The 16,801-nt window shown below is 73.5% G+C and overlaps 1 protein-coding gene across 1 annotated transcript; it reads right to left on the bottom strand.

Moving 5' to 3' along the window:
• Window positions 1-4: 4 nt before the first annotated feature.
• LOC137677384 (nitric oxide synthase 3-like) lies at window positions 5-4,433 on the bottom strand (the record flags this gene model as incomplete). Its single annotated transcript, XM_068424689.1, has 7 exons — window positions 4,033-4,433; window positions 3,027-3,129; window positions 2,413-2,561; window positions 1,273-1,435; window positions 377-468; window positions 163-304; window positions 5-82 (listed from the first exon to the last, which is right to left on the bottom strand). Coding segments are annotated over exons 1-7 (1,128 nt in total), but the record flags the coding sequence as incomplete, so codon positions are not given.
• Between the last annotated feature and the right edge of the window lie 12,368 nt (window positions 4,434-16,801).

The following is a 16,801-nucleotide window of genomic DNA, read 5'->3' as shown; positions in this document are numbered from 1 at the left end:
GGGGCTCCTCGGGGCCCTGCAGCAGCAGCGGCAGCACGTCGAAGCGGCCCCCGCCGGGGCTCCAGCCGTGCTGGACGCAGAGCTGGGGGGGGGGGCGGCAGGGTCAGGGCGGAGGGGGCTCCGGGGGGCTCCGGTGAGGTTATGGGGGGGGTTTCTCCCCACCTCGGTGATCTCGACGTTGGCCGGGTCGCCCCGCACGGAGCCGTCGGGCTGCCGGTACCCGGCGTAACGGATGAGCTGCGGGTTCCAGATGCGGAAATCGCCGCGGCCGGGGGCGCGCTGCGGGAAGATGGTGATGGCCGACCTGGGGGGGGGTCGTGGGGGGTGTCACCGGTGTCCCCACCGCCGGTGTCACCCCGCCTGGGGGGGTTCTCACCGAATGTTGCCGCGGTTGGTGGCGTATTGGAGGTGGGTGCAGAGGAAGCTGAACATCTCCGCCACGCCGGCGCAGTCCCGGGCGTCGAACACCTGCGGGCGGGGGTCAGTGGGGCACGGGGAGGGGGGGGGTCCCGCTGCCCCCCAACTGCCCCACGGCGCGCCTGCCATGGGGCGGGGGTCACGGCGGCACAGAGAACCGGCCCTGCGGCAACCCGCCGGCTGTGGGGTGGGGGGGTCCTGGTGGCGCCGTGGGGTGGGAGTGGGGTGGGGGTCTCCGAGGCACCATGGGGTGGGTGTGTGTGGGGTAGGAGTCCCGGCAGTGCCGTGGGGTGGGCATCCTGGCGGCGCCGTGGGGTGGGTGTAGGGTGGGGGTCTCGGAGGCGCCTTGAGGTGGGGGTCCTGGCGGTGCCGCGGGGTGGGTGTGGGATGGGGGGTCCCGGCGGTGCCATGGGGTGGGTGTGTGTGGGGTGGGGGTCCCGGCGGCGCTGTGCGGTGGGTGTAGGGTGGGTGTGGGTCCCAGCGGCTCCGTGGGGTGGGTGTGGGGTGGGTGTAGGGTGGGGGTCCCTGTGGCACCGTGGGGTGGGAGTGGGGTGGGGGGGTCCCGGCAGCGCCGTGGGGTGGGGGGTCCCTGCGGCACTGTGGGGCGGGTGTGGGGTGGGGGGGTCCCAGTGGCACCGTGGGGTGGGTGTATGTGGGGTGGGGGTCCCGGTGGCGCCGTGGGGGGTGTGTGTGTGGGGTGGGGGTCCCGGCGGTGCCGTGGGGTGGGTGTACAGTGGGGGGTCCCGGCAGCACCATGGGGTGGGTGTGGGGTGGGGGCTCTGGCGGCTCCGTGAGGTGGGTGTGGGGTGGGGGTCCCGGAGGCGCCGTGGGGTGGGGGGTGCCCCCCGCGCCCACCTGCAGCTTGTTCCACTGGATGCGCCCCACGCAGCGCGCGGCGTTGCGCCAGGCCTGCTTGGCCCCGAACACCAGCTCGGGCTCCAGCAGCTCGTACGTGCCCGTGGCCGCGATGGCGGCTTCCACCTCCCGCAGCCGCTGCGCGTGGGCCGGCGAGTTCTCCCTGCCGGGACCCCCCCCCTGCGCCTCAGCACCCCCCCGCCGGGACCCCCGCACCGCTGCGGGCCGGGGGTGCCCCGGGGCAGGGATGGGGATGGGGCTTTGGGGTCCTTTGGGGTAGGGATGGGGTTGGTGGGTGCCCCGGGCAGGGGAGTGGGGGTGCCCCGGGGCACAGCTGGGGTTGTGGGTTGCTTTGGGGCAGGGATGGGGATGTGGGGTGCTTTAGGGTGGGGATGGGGTTGTGGGGTGCCCCGGGGTGGGGATGTGAATGTGGGGGTGCCCTGGGGCACAGCTGGGTCTTTGGGGCAAGGATGGGGCTGTGGGCTGCCCCAGGGTGGGGATGTGAATGTGGGGGTGCCCTGGGGCACAGCTGGGGCTTTGGGGTGCTTTGGGGCAGAGATGGGGCTGTGGGGTGTTTTGGGGCAGGGCTGGAGCAGTGGGGTGCCCCGGGGCAGGGATGGGGCCGTGGGGTGCCCCGGGGCAGGGATGGGGTTGGGCTGTGGGATGCTCTGGGGCAGGGCAGGAGCTTTGGGGTGCTTCGGGGCAGGGCTGGGGCTGTGGGGTGTCTCAGGCAGGGCAGGAGCCGTGGGGTGCCCTGGGGTGGAGATGGGGCTGTGGGGTGCCCTGGGGCACAGCTGGGGCCGTGGGGTGCCCTGGGGTGGAGATGTGAATGTGGGGGTGCCCTGGGGCACAGTTGGGGCTTTGGGGCAGGGCTGGGGCCGTGGGGTGCCCTGGGGCAGGGATGGGTCTGGGGGGTGCCCTGGGGTGGAGATGGGGCCATGGGGTGCCGTGGGGCACATCTGGGCCCATGGGGCGCTGTGGGGCACAGCTGGGGCCGTGGGGTGCCCTGGGGCAGGGATGGGGCTGTGGGGTTCCCTGGGGCAGGGATGGGGCTGTGGGGTGCCCCGGGGCAGGGATGGGTCTGGGGGGTGCTGTGGGGCACAGCTGGGCCCGTGGGGCGCTGTGGCCCCCCCCGCTCACCGCCGCAGGGACGCGTAGTACTGGGTGATGAAGTCCCGGGCCAGGCCCAGCAGCTCGGCGGGGGGCCGGGCCCCCTCGGGGGTCGGGGCGGGCAGCGCCCGCGGCAGCACCAGCGAGCCCAGGCAGCGCGACCCCGAGCAGGGCAGCTCCTGGGGGGGCACCGGGGGTCCCGCACCAGCCCCCCGCCCGCGTTCCCCACCCGCGCCCCCAGCCCCACACCCCCCAGCCCTGTGCCCTCCATCCCCGCACCCCCAGCCCCACACCTCCAGCCCTGCGCCCCCCAGCCCCGTGCCCCCCAGCCCATCACCTCCCAGCCCTGTGCCCACCATACCCACATCCCCATCCCCAAAGCCCCCAGCCCCACAGTCCCCACTTGTGCCCCCCAGCCCCACATCCCCCATCCTGTGCCCCCCAGCCTCGTTCCCCCCAGCCCCATGCCCCCCAGCCCCACATCCCCATCCACATGCCCTCCATCCTGCATCCCCAGCCCTGCACCCCCCATCCCTGTGCCCCCATCCCTTCACCCCCCCAGCCCCGCACCCCCATCCCGTGACACCCCCAGCCCCACACCCCCCAGCCCGATGCCCCCCCCCCTCAGCCCCACGCCCCCCCACCGGCAGGCCCTGGGCGCAGAGGGTGTCGTAGCTGATGCTCCCCGTCTCCCAGTTCTTCAGGCGGGCGAAGCGGGGGGGCTCCGCGGGGTGGGTGGGTGCCGAGCTGGGGTGGGGGGGGACAGCCCTGAGCCCTGCCCGGGCACGGGGGGGGGGGCCCTTGGCAGCCCCTGGTCTGCCCCACTCGTGGAGCACAGCTGGGGGTCCCGGGGGGGGGCTCTGACACCCCGAGGTGCTGGGACCTGCCCGTGGGGACAGAGACCCCCGGGGGGGCCGGAGGGGGGCACTGGGGTGAGTGGGGGCACTGGGGTGTGCTGGGATCAGTGGAGGTGGGGTGTGGGAGGGTGCTGGGGGGCTGAGCTGGGGGGAGCTGAGCTGGGGGGGGGCGTGGGGTGTTCCTGGGCCTCGTGCGTGCGTGTGAACAATGGCCGTGAGTCAGAGCGGGCTCCTGGCCACCAAGGGGGCAAGCCGGCCCTCCGCCCTGTCCCCCTCCCCGTCCCCTCCGGCCTGGGGTGTCCCCACACCTCCCACCCTGCTCGACCCCGCACGCCCCCTCCCCATATGTCCCCATACATCCCCATAGATCCCCATAGATCCCCATAGATCCCCATAGGTCCCCATAGATCCCCTTAGGTCCCACCCAGCCCAGCACACCCCGGTATGTCCCGACGGGTCCCCGGGGCTGCCAGGGTCTGGCGGTGCCGCAGTGGGGCTGCCGGGGCACGCTGTGGGGCAGGGGACACCGGTGCGATGCCACGGGGCACCGAGTGCAGGTGGGCACGGGGCTCTGCCACCGATGGGCGCCCGCGGCTGCACCGTGTCCTGCCCCGGTGGGGACACGTCTCCGGTGGGGACACGTCTCCGGTGGGCTCCGGCCACGTGGGGACATGGCCAGGAGCCACGGTGGGACCAGGCGAGGGGTCCCCATGGAGGCACGAGGCCCGGCAGCCCCGGTGTGCCGTGGCACGGTGGGTGCCGGTGCCCCGTCCGCCCCGTCCCGCGCACCCACCTGCCCCGCTCGGTGCCGGTGCCGGTGCCGTCCTCGGGCGCGGCGCTGAGCTGGCGGGAGCAGAGGCCGAGGCCGCAGGAGCGGGCAGCGCCGGGCAGCACGGCCGGCAGGTTCCCCATCGTGCCGCCACTGAGCCGCCGGTGCCGGGAGCGGCCGCTTCCTCCGGCCGCCGCGGGGAAGTGGTGACCTCGGCCACCGGCCTCCGCCCCGCGCACAATGGGCGACGCCGCCCGCGCCGGGGACCCCGCCGTGGGGTGGGCGAGGGGCTGCGGCCCCGCTCGGCCCTGCCTGCGCCCCGGCACGTGGTGGGGGCGGGCGGCGGTGGCGGTGCCGGGGGGCGGCACGTGTGGGACCCCCAGCACGGCCATGGACCCCCAGCAGAGCTCCAGGACCCCCGGCATGGCCACAGGACCCCCGATACGGCCATGGATGCCCAGCAGGGCCACGGGACCACTGGCACAGCCATGGGATCCCTGGCACGGCCATGGGACCTGCAGCACAGCCACAGGACCCCCGGCATGGCCATGGGACCCACAACGTGGCCACAGGACCCCCAGCATAGCCATGGATGCCCAGCACGGCCACAGGATCCCTGGCATGGCCACAGGACCCACAGCACGGCCACAGGACCCCCGGCACATCCATGGGACCCCCAGCACGGCCATGGAACCCCCAGCACGACCAAGGGACCCCCGGCATTGCCACAGGACCCCCAGCATGGCCATGGGACCCCCGGCAGGGCCACGGGACCCCCGGCATGGCCATGAGACCCCCAGCACAGCCACAGGACCCCAAGCACAGCCACAGGACCCCCGGCATGGCCACGGGACCCCCAGCGTGGCCACAGGACCCACAGCAGGGCCACAGGACCCCCAGCATGGCCATGGGACCCCCAGCGTGGCCGTGGGACCACTGGCATGGCCAGAGGACCCCCGGCACAGCCGTGGGACCCCCAGCGTGGCCGCAGGACCCCAGCATGGCCATGGGACCCCCAGCAGGGCCACAGGACCCCCACCACAGCCAGAGGACCTCCAGCAGGGCCATGGACCCCTGGCATGGCCACGGGACCCCCAGAATGGCCACGGGACCCTCCCGCCTCCCTGGTCGCTGCCCCACAGCAGGGTCCGCTCCCCCCGGCCCCCAGCCCCCCGGCACACCAGAGTGGGGGGTATGAAGGGCCGTGGGTTGGGGTCTGCCACCCCCTGCCCCCCCCCGCTGGGTGCGGGTCCCTTGGGGGGCCATGGGGCAGGGTCACCCCCTTGGGGGGGGTCCCACGTTCGCACCAGGAGGTTGGGTGCCCTACGGGGGTCCCAGGGCACCCCCAGCCCCCCCCCGTGAGCTGTGGGGCAGATGTGGGGCAGATGTGCCCCCCGTTTACCCCGCCCCCCCTCAGGCCCCCCGCTCCCCACCCCGTTCCTGCCATAGACGTGCCAGGGCACCCCGGGGGGGGGGGGGCTGCACCCCCGGGACCCGCAGCGGGGAGGGTGGGGGCACCCTGGGGAGACGGGGCGGGATGGGGGGGGTCACCCGAGCTACCGGTGGGGCTGGGGGCCCGCGGTGACCCCCGGAGTGGGACGGGGGGTCCCAGGGGAGGCGGGGACGGGGCAGCGGGGGGGTGGGATGCTCTGCGGGTGCGGGGGGGCAGCGGGGCCTGTCTGGGGGTGCCGGAGGGGGGGTGCCCTGGCTGGGGGGTCCGGCGGTGGCTGCCCGGGGGGGACCGGCCTGTGCCCCCCCCGCAGCGACGGGAAACCGCGCCCGGCCCCGGCCCCGGCGGTTCCTTCCTGCGCGGGGGGAAGCGGGGAGGGCGGAGTGGGGGGGGGGGGGCGGCCCAGGGACCCCCCGGGGGACGGGCTGGGGGCGGGGGGGCGGCTGCAGCCTCCCCAGCGCGGGGGGGGGGGAGTCCCGGTCCCCGCCCGTCCCGGCGTCCCCCTCCCCGGGCGGGGGTCCCAGACCGGTTCCCCGCCCCCCCCCAGGCTCTCCATGCCCCCCCCCCAGCCCTCCGTGCCCCCCCCCAGCCCCCCGTGCCCCCCCCCCCATCCCTCCCCCCCTCGCCGGGGGGGGGGGCAAGCCTGTCCATCACTGCAGAGCGCCCACCCGATTGGCTGCCCCTCCCGGGGGGGCGGGGACTGGGGCTGGGGGGGGGGCTGGGGGGGCTGGGGGGGGGGTCAAGGCTGGTCCTGCCCCACAGCCCCCCCCCCCCCGCCCCACGGCTCCTGCCCGGCCCCCCCTGCCCCGCGGGGGCAGCCCCTGCGGTGTCTCCCGGGGCTGGGCTGGGCTAAACTGGGCTGGACCGAGATGGTTAAACTGGGCTGGGCTAAACTGGGCTGGGCTGGGCTAAAGTGGGCTGGGCCAGGCTGGGGTGGGCTGGCCCTGGGGGCCGGGCCGGGGGGGGGCCGGGCCAGGCTGGTCGGTGCCGGCGGCGGGTCCGGGCCGGGTCCGGCGCCAGTTTCAGCACCTGGGACAGAGCCCGGCGGGGCGGCGGGACTGGGACGGGACTGGGATGGGACTGGGAGGGGACTGGGACGGGACTGGGATGGACTGAGACTGGGACTGAACTGGGACTGGGATTGGGACTGGGATGGGACTGGGACAGGACTGGGATTGGGATTGGGATGGGACTGGGACGGGACTGGGATTGGGAATGGGATGGACTGAGACTGGGACTGAACTGGGACTGGGATTGGGACTGGGATGGGACTGGGATGGGACTGGGATTGGGATTGGGATGGGACTGGAATGGGACTGGGATTGGGATTGGGATGGGACTGGAATGGGACTGGGATGGGACTGGGATTGGGACTGGAATGGACTGAGGTTGGGACGGGACTGGGACGGGACTGGAACTGAAACTGGAACTGGGACTGGGATTGGGACTGGGATGGACTGAGGCTGGGACGGGACTGGGACGGGACTGGAACTGAAACTGGAACTGGGACTGGGATTGGGACTGGGATGGACTGAGGCTGGGACGGGACTGGGACGGGACTGGAACTGAAACTGGAACTGGGACTGGGATTGGGACTGGGATGGACTGAGGCTGGGACGGGACTGGGACTGTGGCTGAACTGGGACTGTGACCAGCACCGGGATTGGGACTGAGACCAGGATGGGAACTTGGACTGGGGCCTAGCACTGGCATCGGGGACAAGACTGGGACCAGCACGGGGACCAGTGCCGGGACTGGGACTGGGAATGTGACTGGGATTGAGAGTGGGACTGCAACCGGGACTGGGACTGGGGCTGGACTGGGACCAGCACCAGAACTGAGACACAGCATCAGGACTGGGACTGGGACTAGGACTGGACTGGCAGTGGAACCGAACTGGGACCAGGGCTGAGATCAGCACCATGATCAGCACCAGGTACCGGTGCTGGAACTGGTACTGGGACCTGGACAGAACTGGGACTGGGACTGGGACTGGGACTGGGACTGGGACTGGGACTGGGACTAGGACTGGGACTGGACTGGGACTTGGACTAGGATTTGGTCTGGAACTGTATTGGTCTGGGACTGGAACAGGAATTGAACTGGGACTGGGACTGGAACTAGGGACTGAGACTGGGACTGAACTAGAACTGGAACTAGATCTGGAAGTGAGACTGGGACTGGAACCAGTACCAGGACCAGCACCGTGATTGGGATGAGCACCGGGATCCTCACTGGGACTGGGACTGCAACTAGAACTGGGATTGGGACTGGACTGAGACTGGGACTGGACTGGGACTGGGACTGGGATTGGGGCAGGACTGGGACCAGCACCGGAACTGAGACACAGCATCAGGACTGGGACTGGACTGGGACCACGGCTGGGACTGGGACCAGGACTGGGGCTGGGACCAGCAGCAGGACCAGCACTTTGATTGGGACCAGGACTGGGACTGGGACTGGGATTAGCACTGGAACTGAACTGGGGCTGAACTGGGACCAGAACTGGGACTGGGATCGTTACTGGAACTGGATTGTGGCTGAACTGGGACCAGGACTGGGACCCAGCTCTGGGATTGGGACGAGAACTGGGGCCAGCATCCAAACCCAGCACCAGGACTGGGGACCAGCACTGGGGCCAGGACCAGCACCGGGCTGGGACTGGGACTCAGCACTGGGACTGGGACTGGAACTGGGACCCAGCACCGGACTGGGACTGGGATTGGGACCAGCACTGGGAGCAGGCCAGAACCGGGATCAGAATCTGTGCTGGGACCAGGGCGGCACCAGACTGGGACTGGAACTGGGACCCAGCACTGGGACTGGGACTGGAACTGGGACCCAGCACTGCACTGGGACTGGAACCGGGACCCAGCACCGGACTGGGACTGGAACCAGGACCCAGCACTGGGACTGGGAGTGAAACTGGGACCCAGCACCAGTACTGGGCCCAGCACTGGGCCATACTGGTTCGTGGGGGGCGTCGGGGGCTGGTGCCCGCCCTGCAGCAGGACGGGGCACTGGGGGCGGCTGGTGCTGCGGGGGCGAGCAGGGGGACAGGGTGGGACTGGGGTGGGGGTCCCAGTGAGTGGCGGGTCTGGGGGGGGGTCCCCAGTGGGGAGCACCCAGCACGGGGGGGGACACGGACCTGTGTCCCTTGGGCCCTGCCGTGCCTGGACCCCCAGGCTGACCCTGATGTCGTGTGACCCCATGTGACTGGCACTGCTGTCCCAGTGTCCTGGTGTCCCAGTGTCCTGCTGTCCCAGTGTCCTGGCGTCCCAGTGTCCTGGTGTCCTGCTGTCCCAGTGTCCCAGTGTCCTGGTGTCCCAGTGTCCTGGTGACCCATTGTCCCGGTGTCCCATTGTCCCGGTGTCCCAGCATCCCAGTGTCCTGGTGTCCTGCTGTCCCCGTGTCCCAGTGTCCCCGTGTCCCAGTATCCTGGTGTCCCAGTGTCCTGCTGTCCCTGTGTCCCCGTGTCCCCGTGTCCTGGTGTCCTGCTGTCCTAGTGTCCCAGTGTCCTGGTGTCCCCGTGTCCCCGTGTCCCGGTGTCCTGGTGTCCCAGTGTCCCAGTGTCCTGCTGTCCCAGTATCCCAGAGTCCCAGTGTCCTGCTGTCCCAGTATCCTGGTGTCCCCGTGTCCCAGTGTCCCAGTGTCCCGCTGTCCCAGTGTCCCCGTGTCCTGGTGTCCCAGTGTCCCGGTGTCCCCGTGTCCCGGTGTCCTGGTGTCCCGGTGTCCCAGTGTCCCCGTGTCCCAGTGCCTGGTGTCCCAGTGTCCCAGTGTCCCCGTGTCCCAGTGTCCCGCTGTCCCAGTGTCCCCGTGTCCCACTGTCCCAGTGTCCTGGTGTCCCCGTGTCCCATTGTCCCGGTGTCCCCGTGTGCCACCTGTCCGGGTGCGTGGCTGGGGGTGCCCGGGGGTGTCTGGGGGCACCTTGCAGGGGGGCACCGGGGGGGGCACTGGGGACGGGGCTGGGCAGGGAGCTCGGTGGGGCGGGGGGCCCCCCGGGGCGGGGGGGGGTCCGGTCCGGTGCCACCGGTGCCCCCGGTCCAGGCGTGGCGGGGGCCCCCCCCCCGTCCCCTCCCCGCGGCCATTGGCTGCGGCCGCGCTCGCCCCGCCCCGCGGGCCCGGCTGTCAACACGCAGCGCCCGGGCCGAGCCGGGCCGAACCGGGCCGGGCCCCGCCGAGCCGAGCCCAGCCCCGCGCCGAGCCGAACCGGGCCGTGCTGAGCCGAGCCGAGCCGAGCCCACCCGGGCGGGGCGGGGGCTCCATCCCCCCCCCCGGCAGCTCCGTGACTAAATAAGGCCGATGCTGCGCCGCGCACCGAGCGGGTAGGGCGGGGGGGCCCCGCACCCCGCACCGGCACCGCACCCGCACCCGCACCGGGCAGCGCCCAGCCGTACCCCCGCACCCCCCGCACCCCCCCCCCGCGGCCGCCCCGCCGGCGCCGTCCTTGGCTCAAGGGCAGCGGGACCCCCCGCGGCGCGGGGCCGCCCCCCCCCGTTCCCCCGTGTCCCCCCCCCCCCCCGGGCCGGCGGCGGGCGCTGCCCATGGGCCCGGCAGGATGCCGGTGCGGCGGGGGCACGTCGCCCCCCAGAACACCTTCCTGGACACCATCATCCGCAAGTTCGAGGGGCAGAGTGAGTGGGGGGGGGTCGGGGGGGGGCTGGGGGGTCGGGTGCCAGCGGTGATGGAGCCCCCGCTGCTGCCAGGGCGGGGGTCCCGCCAGCTCGCGGCCCCCCCGGTGGGGGGGAGCGGCGTGGGGGAGATGGCACCCCCCGGGCTGGGCTGCGGGGTGTCACCGGCGGGGGGACAGGCCGTGCGCTGGGGGGGCTGCGGTGGCGGCGTGGCTCGGGGGGGGCTGGGCCGGCCTGGCCGAGCCTCGGCCGTCGGGCTGCGGCGGTGGGGTGCCCATGGTGGTGGTGGTGGTGGTGGTGGTGCCACCGGTGGCGGTGGGGTCCCCGCGGTGGCAGTGGGCCCCCCGTGACATTGGGGTCCCCGTAGTGGTGGTGGTGCTGGTGGTGGTGGGGTCTCCACGGCGGTGGGGTCCCCATGGTGGTGGTGGTGCTGGTGTCCCTATGGCAGTGGGGTCCCCATGGTGGTGGTGGTGCTGGTGGTCATGGTGTCCCTGCGGTGGTGGGGTCCCTGCGGTGGTGGTGGGGTCCGTGTGGCGGTGGGTTCTCCGTGGTGGTGGGGTGCCCATGGTGGTGGTGGTGGTGGTCGTGGGGTCCCTGCGGTGGTGGGGTACCTGCAGTGGTGAGGTCCCTGCGGTGGTGGGGTCCCTGCAGTGGTGGTGGGGTCCGTGTGGCGGTGGGGTCTCCGTGGTGGTGGGGTCCCCATGGTGGTGGTGGTGCTGGTGGCCATGGGGTCCCTGTGGTGGTGGTGGTGGTGCCGCCGATGGTGGTGGTGCCACCAGTGGTAGTGGTGTCCCTGCAGTGGTGAGGTCCCTGTGGTGGTGGGGTCCCCATGGTGGTGATGGTGCCGGTGGTGGTTGGGTCCCTGTGGCGGTGGTGGGGTCCCTGCGGTAGTGGCGAGGTCCCTGTGGTGGTGGGGTCCCCATGGTGGTGGTGATGATGCTGGTGGTCGTGGGGTCCCAGCGATGGTGGTGTCCCTACAGTGGTGGTGGTGGTGGGGTTCCCATGGTGGTGGTGGGGTCCCTGTGGCCATGGGGTCCCCATAGTGGTGTTGATGCTGGTGGTGGTGGGGTCCCTGTGGTGGTGGAGTCCCCATGATGGTGGTGCTGGTGGTGGTGGGGTCCCCATGGTGGCGGTGGTGCTGGTGGTCGTGGGGTCCTAGTGGTGGTGGTGTCCCTACAGTGGTGGTGGTGGGGTCCCCATGGTGGTGGGGTCCCTGCGGTGGTGGAGTCCCCATGATGGTGGTGCTGGTGGTGGTGGGGTCCCCATAGTGGTGTTGATGCTGGTGGTGGTGGGGTCCCTGTGGCAGTGGGGTCCCCATGGTGGTGGTGCCACCGGTGTTGGTGGGGTCCCCATGGTGGTGGTGGTTCTGGTGATGAGTGGGGTGGTTTGTGGGGTGTCTGGTCGCTTGGAGCCCAGTGCCATGGATGATGGATGATGGATGGATGATGGATGGAGGCTGAGGGCCGGGCGAAGGCTCCCCGCGGGGCGCCGGGGCGGGGGTCTCGGGGCTGAGCCTCCCCTCCCCTCTCCCCCAGGCCGCAAGTTCATCATCGCCAACGCCCGCGTGGAGAACTGCGCCGTGATCTACTGCAACGACGGCTTCTGCCAGCTCTGCGGCTACTCGCGCGCCGAGGTCATGCAGAAGCCCAGCACCTGCGACTTCCTGCACGGGCCCCGCACCCAGCGCCGCGCCGCCGCCCAGATCGCCCAGGCGCTGCTGGGCGCCGAGGAGCGCAAGGTGGAGATCTGCTTCTACCGCAAGGACGGTAGGGACCCCCGCGCCGCCGCCGCGCCCGCCCAGCGCCCGCGGGGGGCACGTGGTGCCCGCGTGCCGAGGGGCAGCACCGCGGCGGCTCCGCTGGCCCTGGGGGGTTTGTCCTGCCCCGCCGGGGGGTCCGCAGCCCCCCGTGGTGGCTCCCAGCGGTGCCGTGGGGCTGGGGCCGTGGGGTGGGGTGATGTGGGGTGCCTGGGAGCAGTAGGGGGGGGTGATGTGGGGCAGCGGGGCGGGCAGCCCCCTTCCTGCCCTGCCATCGCTGTGCCACGTGGCTTCGTCACCGGGCTGGCTCCTGCCCTGCCCCACGGCTGCCCCACGGCTGGGCAGGACGCGGGTGCTGTGCCACGACCAGCCCCACCATGAGCCGTCGGGGCCGCGGCGCTCGAGCCTGGATCGGGTGTCGCGGTGCCGCCGCCGCGGGGTCGGTGCGGGGGTCACCAGGGCTGTGCCATGCCCCATGTCTGGCGCTGGCGCTGCCCATGCCACGGGTCCCCACACCGGTGTTGGCGGTGCCGGGGCTGCCCCACGCCGCGGCCCTGCCGGTGCGTGTCCCGGTGCGTGTCCCGGCGCGTGTCCCCGCGCCAGGTGTCCCGGCTCCCGTGGCAGCTGTCCCCGGCTCTGGGCACCAGGCCCCGGTTCCGGCGCGCCGAGTAAACAAAGCTGGTTCCCAGCTGCCGGCACCCGCCACGTGGAGCCGCGGCGGCCCTGGGGGTCTGGCTGGGGCTGGGGGGGCTACCGGGGGCTACCGGGGACTGGGCTGGGCTGGGGGGAGACCCCGGTGCCTGCCCTGGCCCTGTCCTGCCCGCCGCGGTGCCTGGCACAGCCGGGGCTGGCACAGCTGGTGCCGGTGCCCTTTGGACCGGTGCGCGGCGCCGGGGCTGGCGGGGCCATGGCTGCTCCCAGCCCCGTGGCCAGCGTGTGATGAGCCTTCATTAGCGCTGGGCTAATTGCCCAGCTGCCACATGCCAGAGACGACGGGGACGGGGCTGGTGCTGCTGCCCGGGCCCCTCCTGGCAGCCCCCTGGCCCCCATGCTCCCGGCCAGCATCCATGGCCACCAGCCCACCCGCTTGCCCACTTGCCCACCTGCTTGCCCACCCACCCGTGCTCCATGTCCCAGCCCTGGGGCTGGGGGGCCCGGGGGGACCCTGGTGCCCCCGGGGGTGCTCGGTCCCGCTCCCCCCTCCCAGCCCGGGTGGGACGCGGTGCCACGTCTCCATCCCCCCGCAGAGGGGGGGACACTGGGAATGGGGTCTGTGCCCCCTGGCACCCCCCGGGCTTGGGGCTGGGCAGGGGGCTGCTGCCCTGGGGCCGGCTGGGTGGGTGCCACCCCCAACCCCCCCAGAGCAGTGCAGGGGGGGTCCCAGCACCCTGCCAGCCCCCTCCCCACACTGCCCTCTTGGGTGCTGCTGTGGGACCCCTAAGGAAGTGGCATGGGGGGGGGCCAGGGGTGATGTGGGGGGGGCCCAGGGGTGATGGGGGGGGCCCAGGGGTGATGGGGGGGGTCCCCAGGGGTGATGTGGGGGGGCCCAGGGGTGATGAGGGGGGTCCCCAGCCCAGGGCCTGGCTGTGCCCTGCATGGGGGGGGGGGCAGCCTCATCCCTCTGCCCCAGGCCCTGGCGTGGGGATGGGGCTTCCCCAGCCCAGGGGGGGCACCCGGAGGCGTGCGGGGGCCGGTGGTGCCCGGTGGTGCCCGGTGCTGCCCGTGCCAGTCCCCGGGGAGCGCGGTGTTTCCACGGGATATTTATAGGCGCCGCGGCAGCGGGTGCGTGCGGGGGCCGGGGAACTGCTCCGTAACCCCCCCCGCCACCGCCGGGACCCCCCCCCCCCGGGGCCGGGGGGTTCTTGCGGTGGGTCCCGGCTGTGCCGTGCCGTGCCGTGCCGTGCCGTGCCGTGCCGCCGCAGCCATTAGTTTTGCGCGACGCTGTTTACCCGGCCCCGGGGCCGCCGGGAGGTCGCGCAGCCGGGGGGGAGCCGTGTCCCCGCGGGGGTGGCCTTGGGCTCACCGCAGCGTGTCTGCGGCGGGGAGGGGGCCCAGACCCACCCCCCCCCGGTGGCCTTCGGGGCTCCCCGCGGTGCCGCAGCGTGTCCCTGGCCACCGGCCTGGAGGGTGCGAAGGAGCCGGAGGAGGCACAAGCTGGCACATGGTGGCGTGGGTGCCCCCCCCGCGCTGGCAGGGCTTCCCCGGCCACGCAGCCCCGCAGCGGGCACCGCGCTGGCACCTCGGGGGGGCTGGCAGGGAGCAGGGGGGACATGTCACCCCCCGCCGGGGGTGCCTGGGCGAGGTGGTGGCATCGCTGCGGCGTGGGGGTCCCCGGGGGATTGGGGGGGGGGGGGGGTCCTGTGGGGACCCCACAGCCGGGGCAGCGCGGGATGGGGCAGCGCGGGGTTTGTGTGGGGAGCGGTGCCGTGTGTGGGGGTGCGGGGTGAGGGGGTGCGGGTGGGGTGTATGGAATGGGGGGGTGCAGGGTGAGAGGTGCGGGGTGAGGAGGTGCGGGGTGGGGGGGTGCAGGGTGAGGGGTGCAGGGTGTGGGGGGGTGCAGGGTGAGGGGTGCAGGGTATTGGGGTGCAGGATGAGGGGTGCGGAGGGGGTGCACGGGGGGGTGCAGGGTGGGGGGATGCGGGGGGCCCGATGCGGGGGTGCGCTGCGGGGTGCGGGGCGCGGGGGGGTCTCGGTGCTGCCGCCTGGTGGTCGCGGGGAGCAGTGCAGCCCCGGCCGGAGCCGGGGGGGGGGGACAGGGACGAGGTGGGGGGTGATGTGGGGGGGACAGGGATGCTGGGGGGTGCGTGGGGGATGCTGTGGGGTGCGTGGGGGATGCTGCGGGGTCGGGGGGCCCAGCGCGGCACCCCCCCCCCTCCCCCGGCCGGTACCGCACTACGGGCGCGGGTGCCCCGAGCCCCGCACCCCCCGGGGCATCCCCCGAGCCCCTGCGCCCCAAAACCACCCCGGCCCCGGTGGCTGCGGGGGCTGGACCGGGACCCCGTGGCCGTGGCGTGTCCGTCCCGCGGCGCCGCGGCCGCTGCCCGCAGCCATATTTAGGCATAAAGCCGCCGGTGCGGCGGTGCCAAGGGGGGGGCTGCACACCGGGGGGGTGGCCAAGGCCACGGCCACGCCTGGGACCCCCCCCCGCATCCCCCAGCCCGCGTGGGGCGGGGGTCCGCGTGCCTGCAGCCCCGGGGGGGCCGTGGGACCCTGACCCCCCCCCCCCCCAGCGAGGTGAGGTGCGTGTGCCCGGGGTGGGGGTCCCGCCACCGCCCCCGCCCCACGGCCGGACCCCTGCGGGACGGGGGGGCGGGGGGGATTATGGGGATATCCCGGGTGGGCGAGGAGGGAGGGGCGCCGGGCGACCATATGTCGGTGCCGCTAATCCCCCCCTCGCAGCGGGCGGCCTGGCTGGGGACCCTGCTGCGGCACGTGCCGTGCCATGCTGTGCCGTGCCAGGGGAGGGATTCCCCCCGTATGGGGCTGGGGACGGGGACGGTGCCGGTGCCAGCTGGCGGCCACCGAGCCCGGCTCCCCGGCGCAGGCTGCCGGGCCCGCTGCCAGCACGGGGCGGGGGGGGGGGACACACACCGTGCGGGGGCTGCGGCGTGGGGGTACCCAGCACCCTGGCGTCACGCGCTTGTCCCCCCGTGCCGTGTCCTGCTGTGGGTGCTGGTGAGGGGCCGGGGGTGCTGTGTGGAGGGGGGGCTGTGGAGACCCCCCCCAGCAGCCCCCAGGGTGGATGGGGACCCCCAGGGTGAGGGGTGCTGGGGGGGGTGCAGGATGCTGCCCCATCTCCACACAGGAGAGGTTACCCCGGGCCACCCCCAGCCCCCCCAGCCCCCCCGGGCCACCCCCCCGGCCCCCCCGGCCCCCCCGGCCCTCCCGAGCTCCCGGCTGTGGCGCAGGATTAACACCGCAGCTGTTAACGAGCCCTGAGCGGTTTAAGCCAGGCCTGGCACCCTGGCTGCCCCCCCCGGTGCCCCCGCAGCCCCTGCAGCCCCCGCCCCACCCGGTCCCTGCGGCGATTTGGGGGGTGCTGGGGAGACAGGGCCCCCCCCACCCGCTTGTGCCTCAGTTTCCCCCCATGATGCAGCTGCAGCGGGGCTGGCACCCGGCTCAGATGGCAACCTTGGGAGGCAGGGGGGTGCCCAGCACAGGATGGGGGGGCAGAGGGGGTGCCTAGCATAGGGGGTGCCCGCAGGGGAGGGGGGGGCCGTGCTGAGCCCCCCGCCCCTCGCAGGCAGCTGCTTCCTCTGCCTGGTGGACGTGGTGCCCGTGAAGAACGAGGACGGCGCCGTCATCATGTTCATCCTCAACTTCGAGGTGGTGATGGAGAGGGAGCGGCCTGGCCCCCCCGACGGCGGCACCAACCACTGGGTCACCCCCGCCAGCTGGTTCCCCGCAGGTAGGGCCGGCGCCGGGGCTTGTGCCAGCACTGGGGGGGGGGGCTGCCGGGACCCCCCGCTTGGCACACGCTGGGTGCTGGGCTCTGCCAAGGGTGCTGTGTCATGTGGCATGTGGAGAGGGTAGTGGGTGCCCTGGGGACAGCACCATGGGGTGGGTTTGGTGGGCAGCACCCATAGGGTGGGCTTGGTGGGCAGGGGGTGGGTTGGGCGAGCAGCACCCATAGGGTGGGCTTGGTGGGCAGCACCATGGGGTGGGTTTGGTGGGCAGCACCCACGGGGTGAGTTTGGTGGGTAGCACCCATGGGGTGGGTTTGGTGGGCAGCGGGTGCCCCGGGAGCAGCACCCATGGGGTGGGTTTGGTGGGCAGCACCCACAGGGTGGGTTTGGTGGGCAGTGGGTGGGCTGGGTGAGCAGCACCCACAGGGTGAGTTTGGTGGGCAGCACCCACGGGGAGGGTTTGGTGGGCAGCACCCACAGGGTGGGTTTGGTGGGCAGGTGGTGGGTTTGGTGGGCAGCACCATGGGGTGGGTTTGGTGGGCAGCACCCA

This window comes from Nyctibius grandis, unplaced genomic scaffold (genome assembly GCF_013368605.1).
Source record: "Nyctibius grandis isolate bNycGra1 unplaced genomic scaffold, bNycGra1.pri scaffold_183_arrow_ctg1, whole genome shotgun sequence".
Taxonomy (NCBI): Eukaryota; Metazoa; Chordata; class Aves; order Nyctibiiformes; family Nyctibiidae; genus Nyctibius; species Nyctibius grandis.
This window is presented reverse-complemented; position numbering and strand designations above follow the sequence as displayed.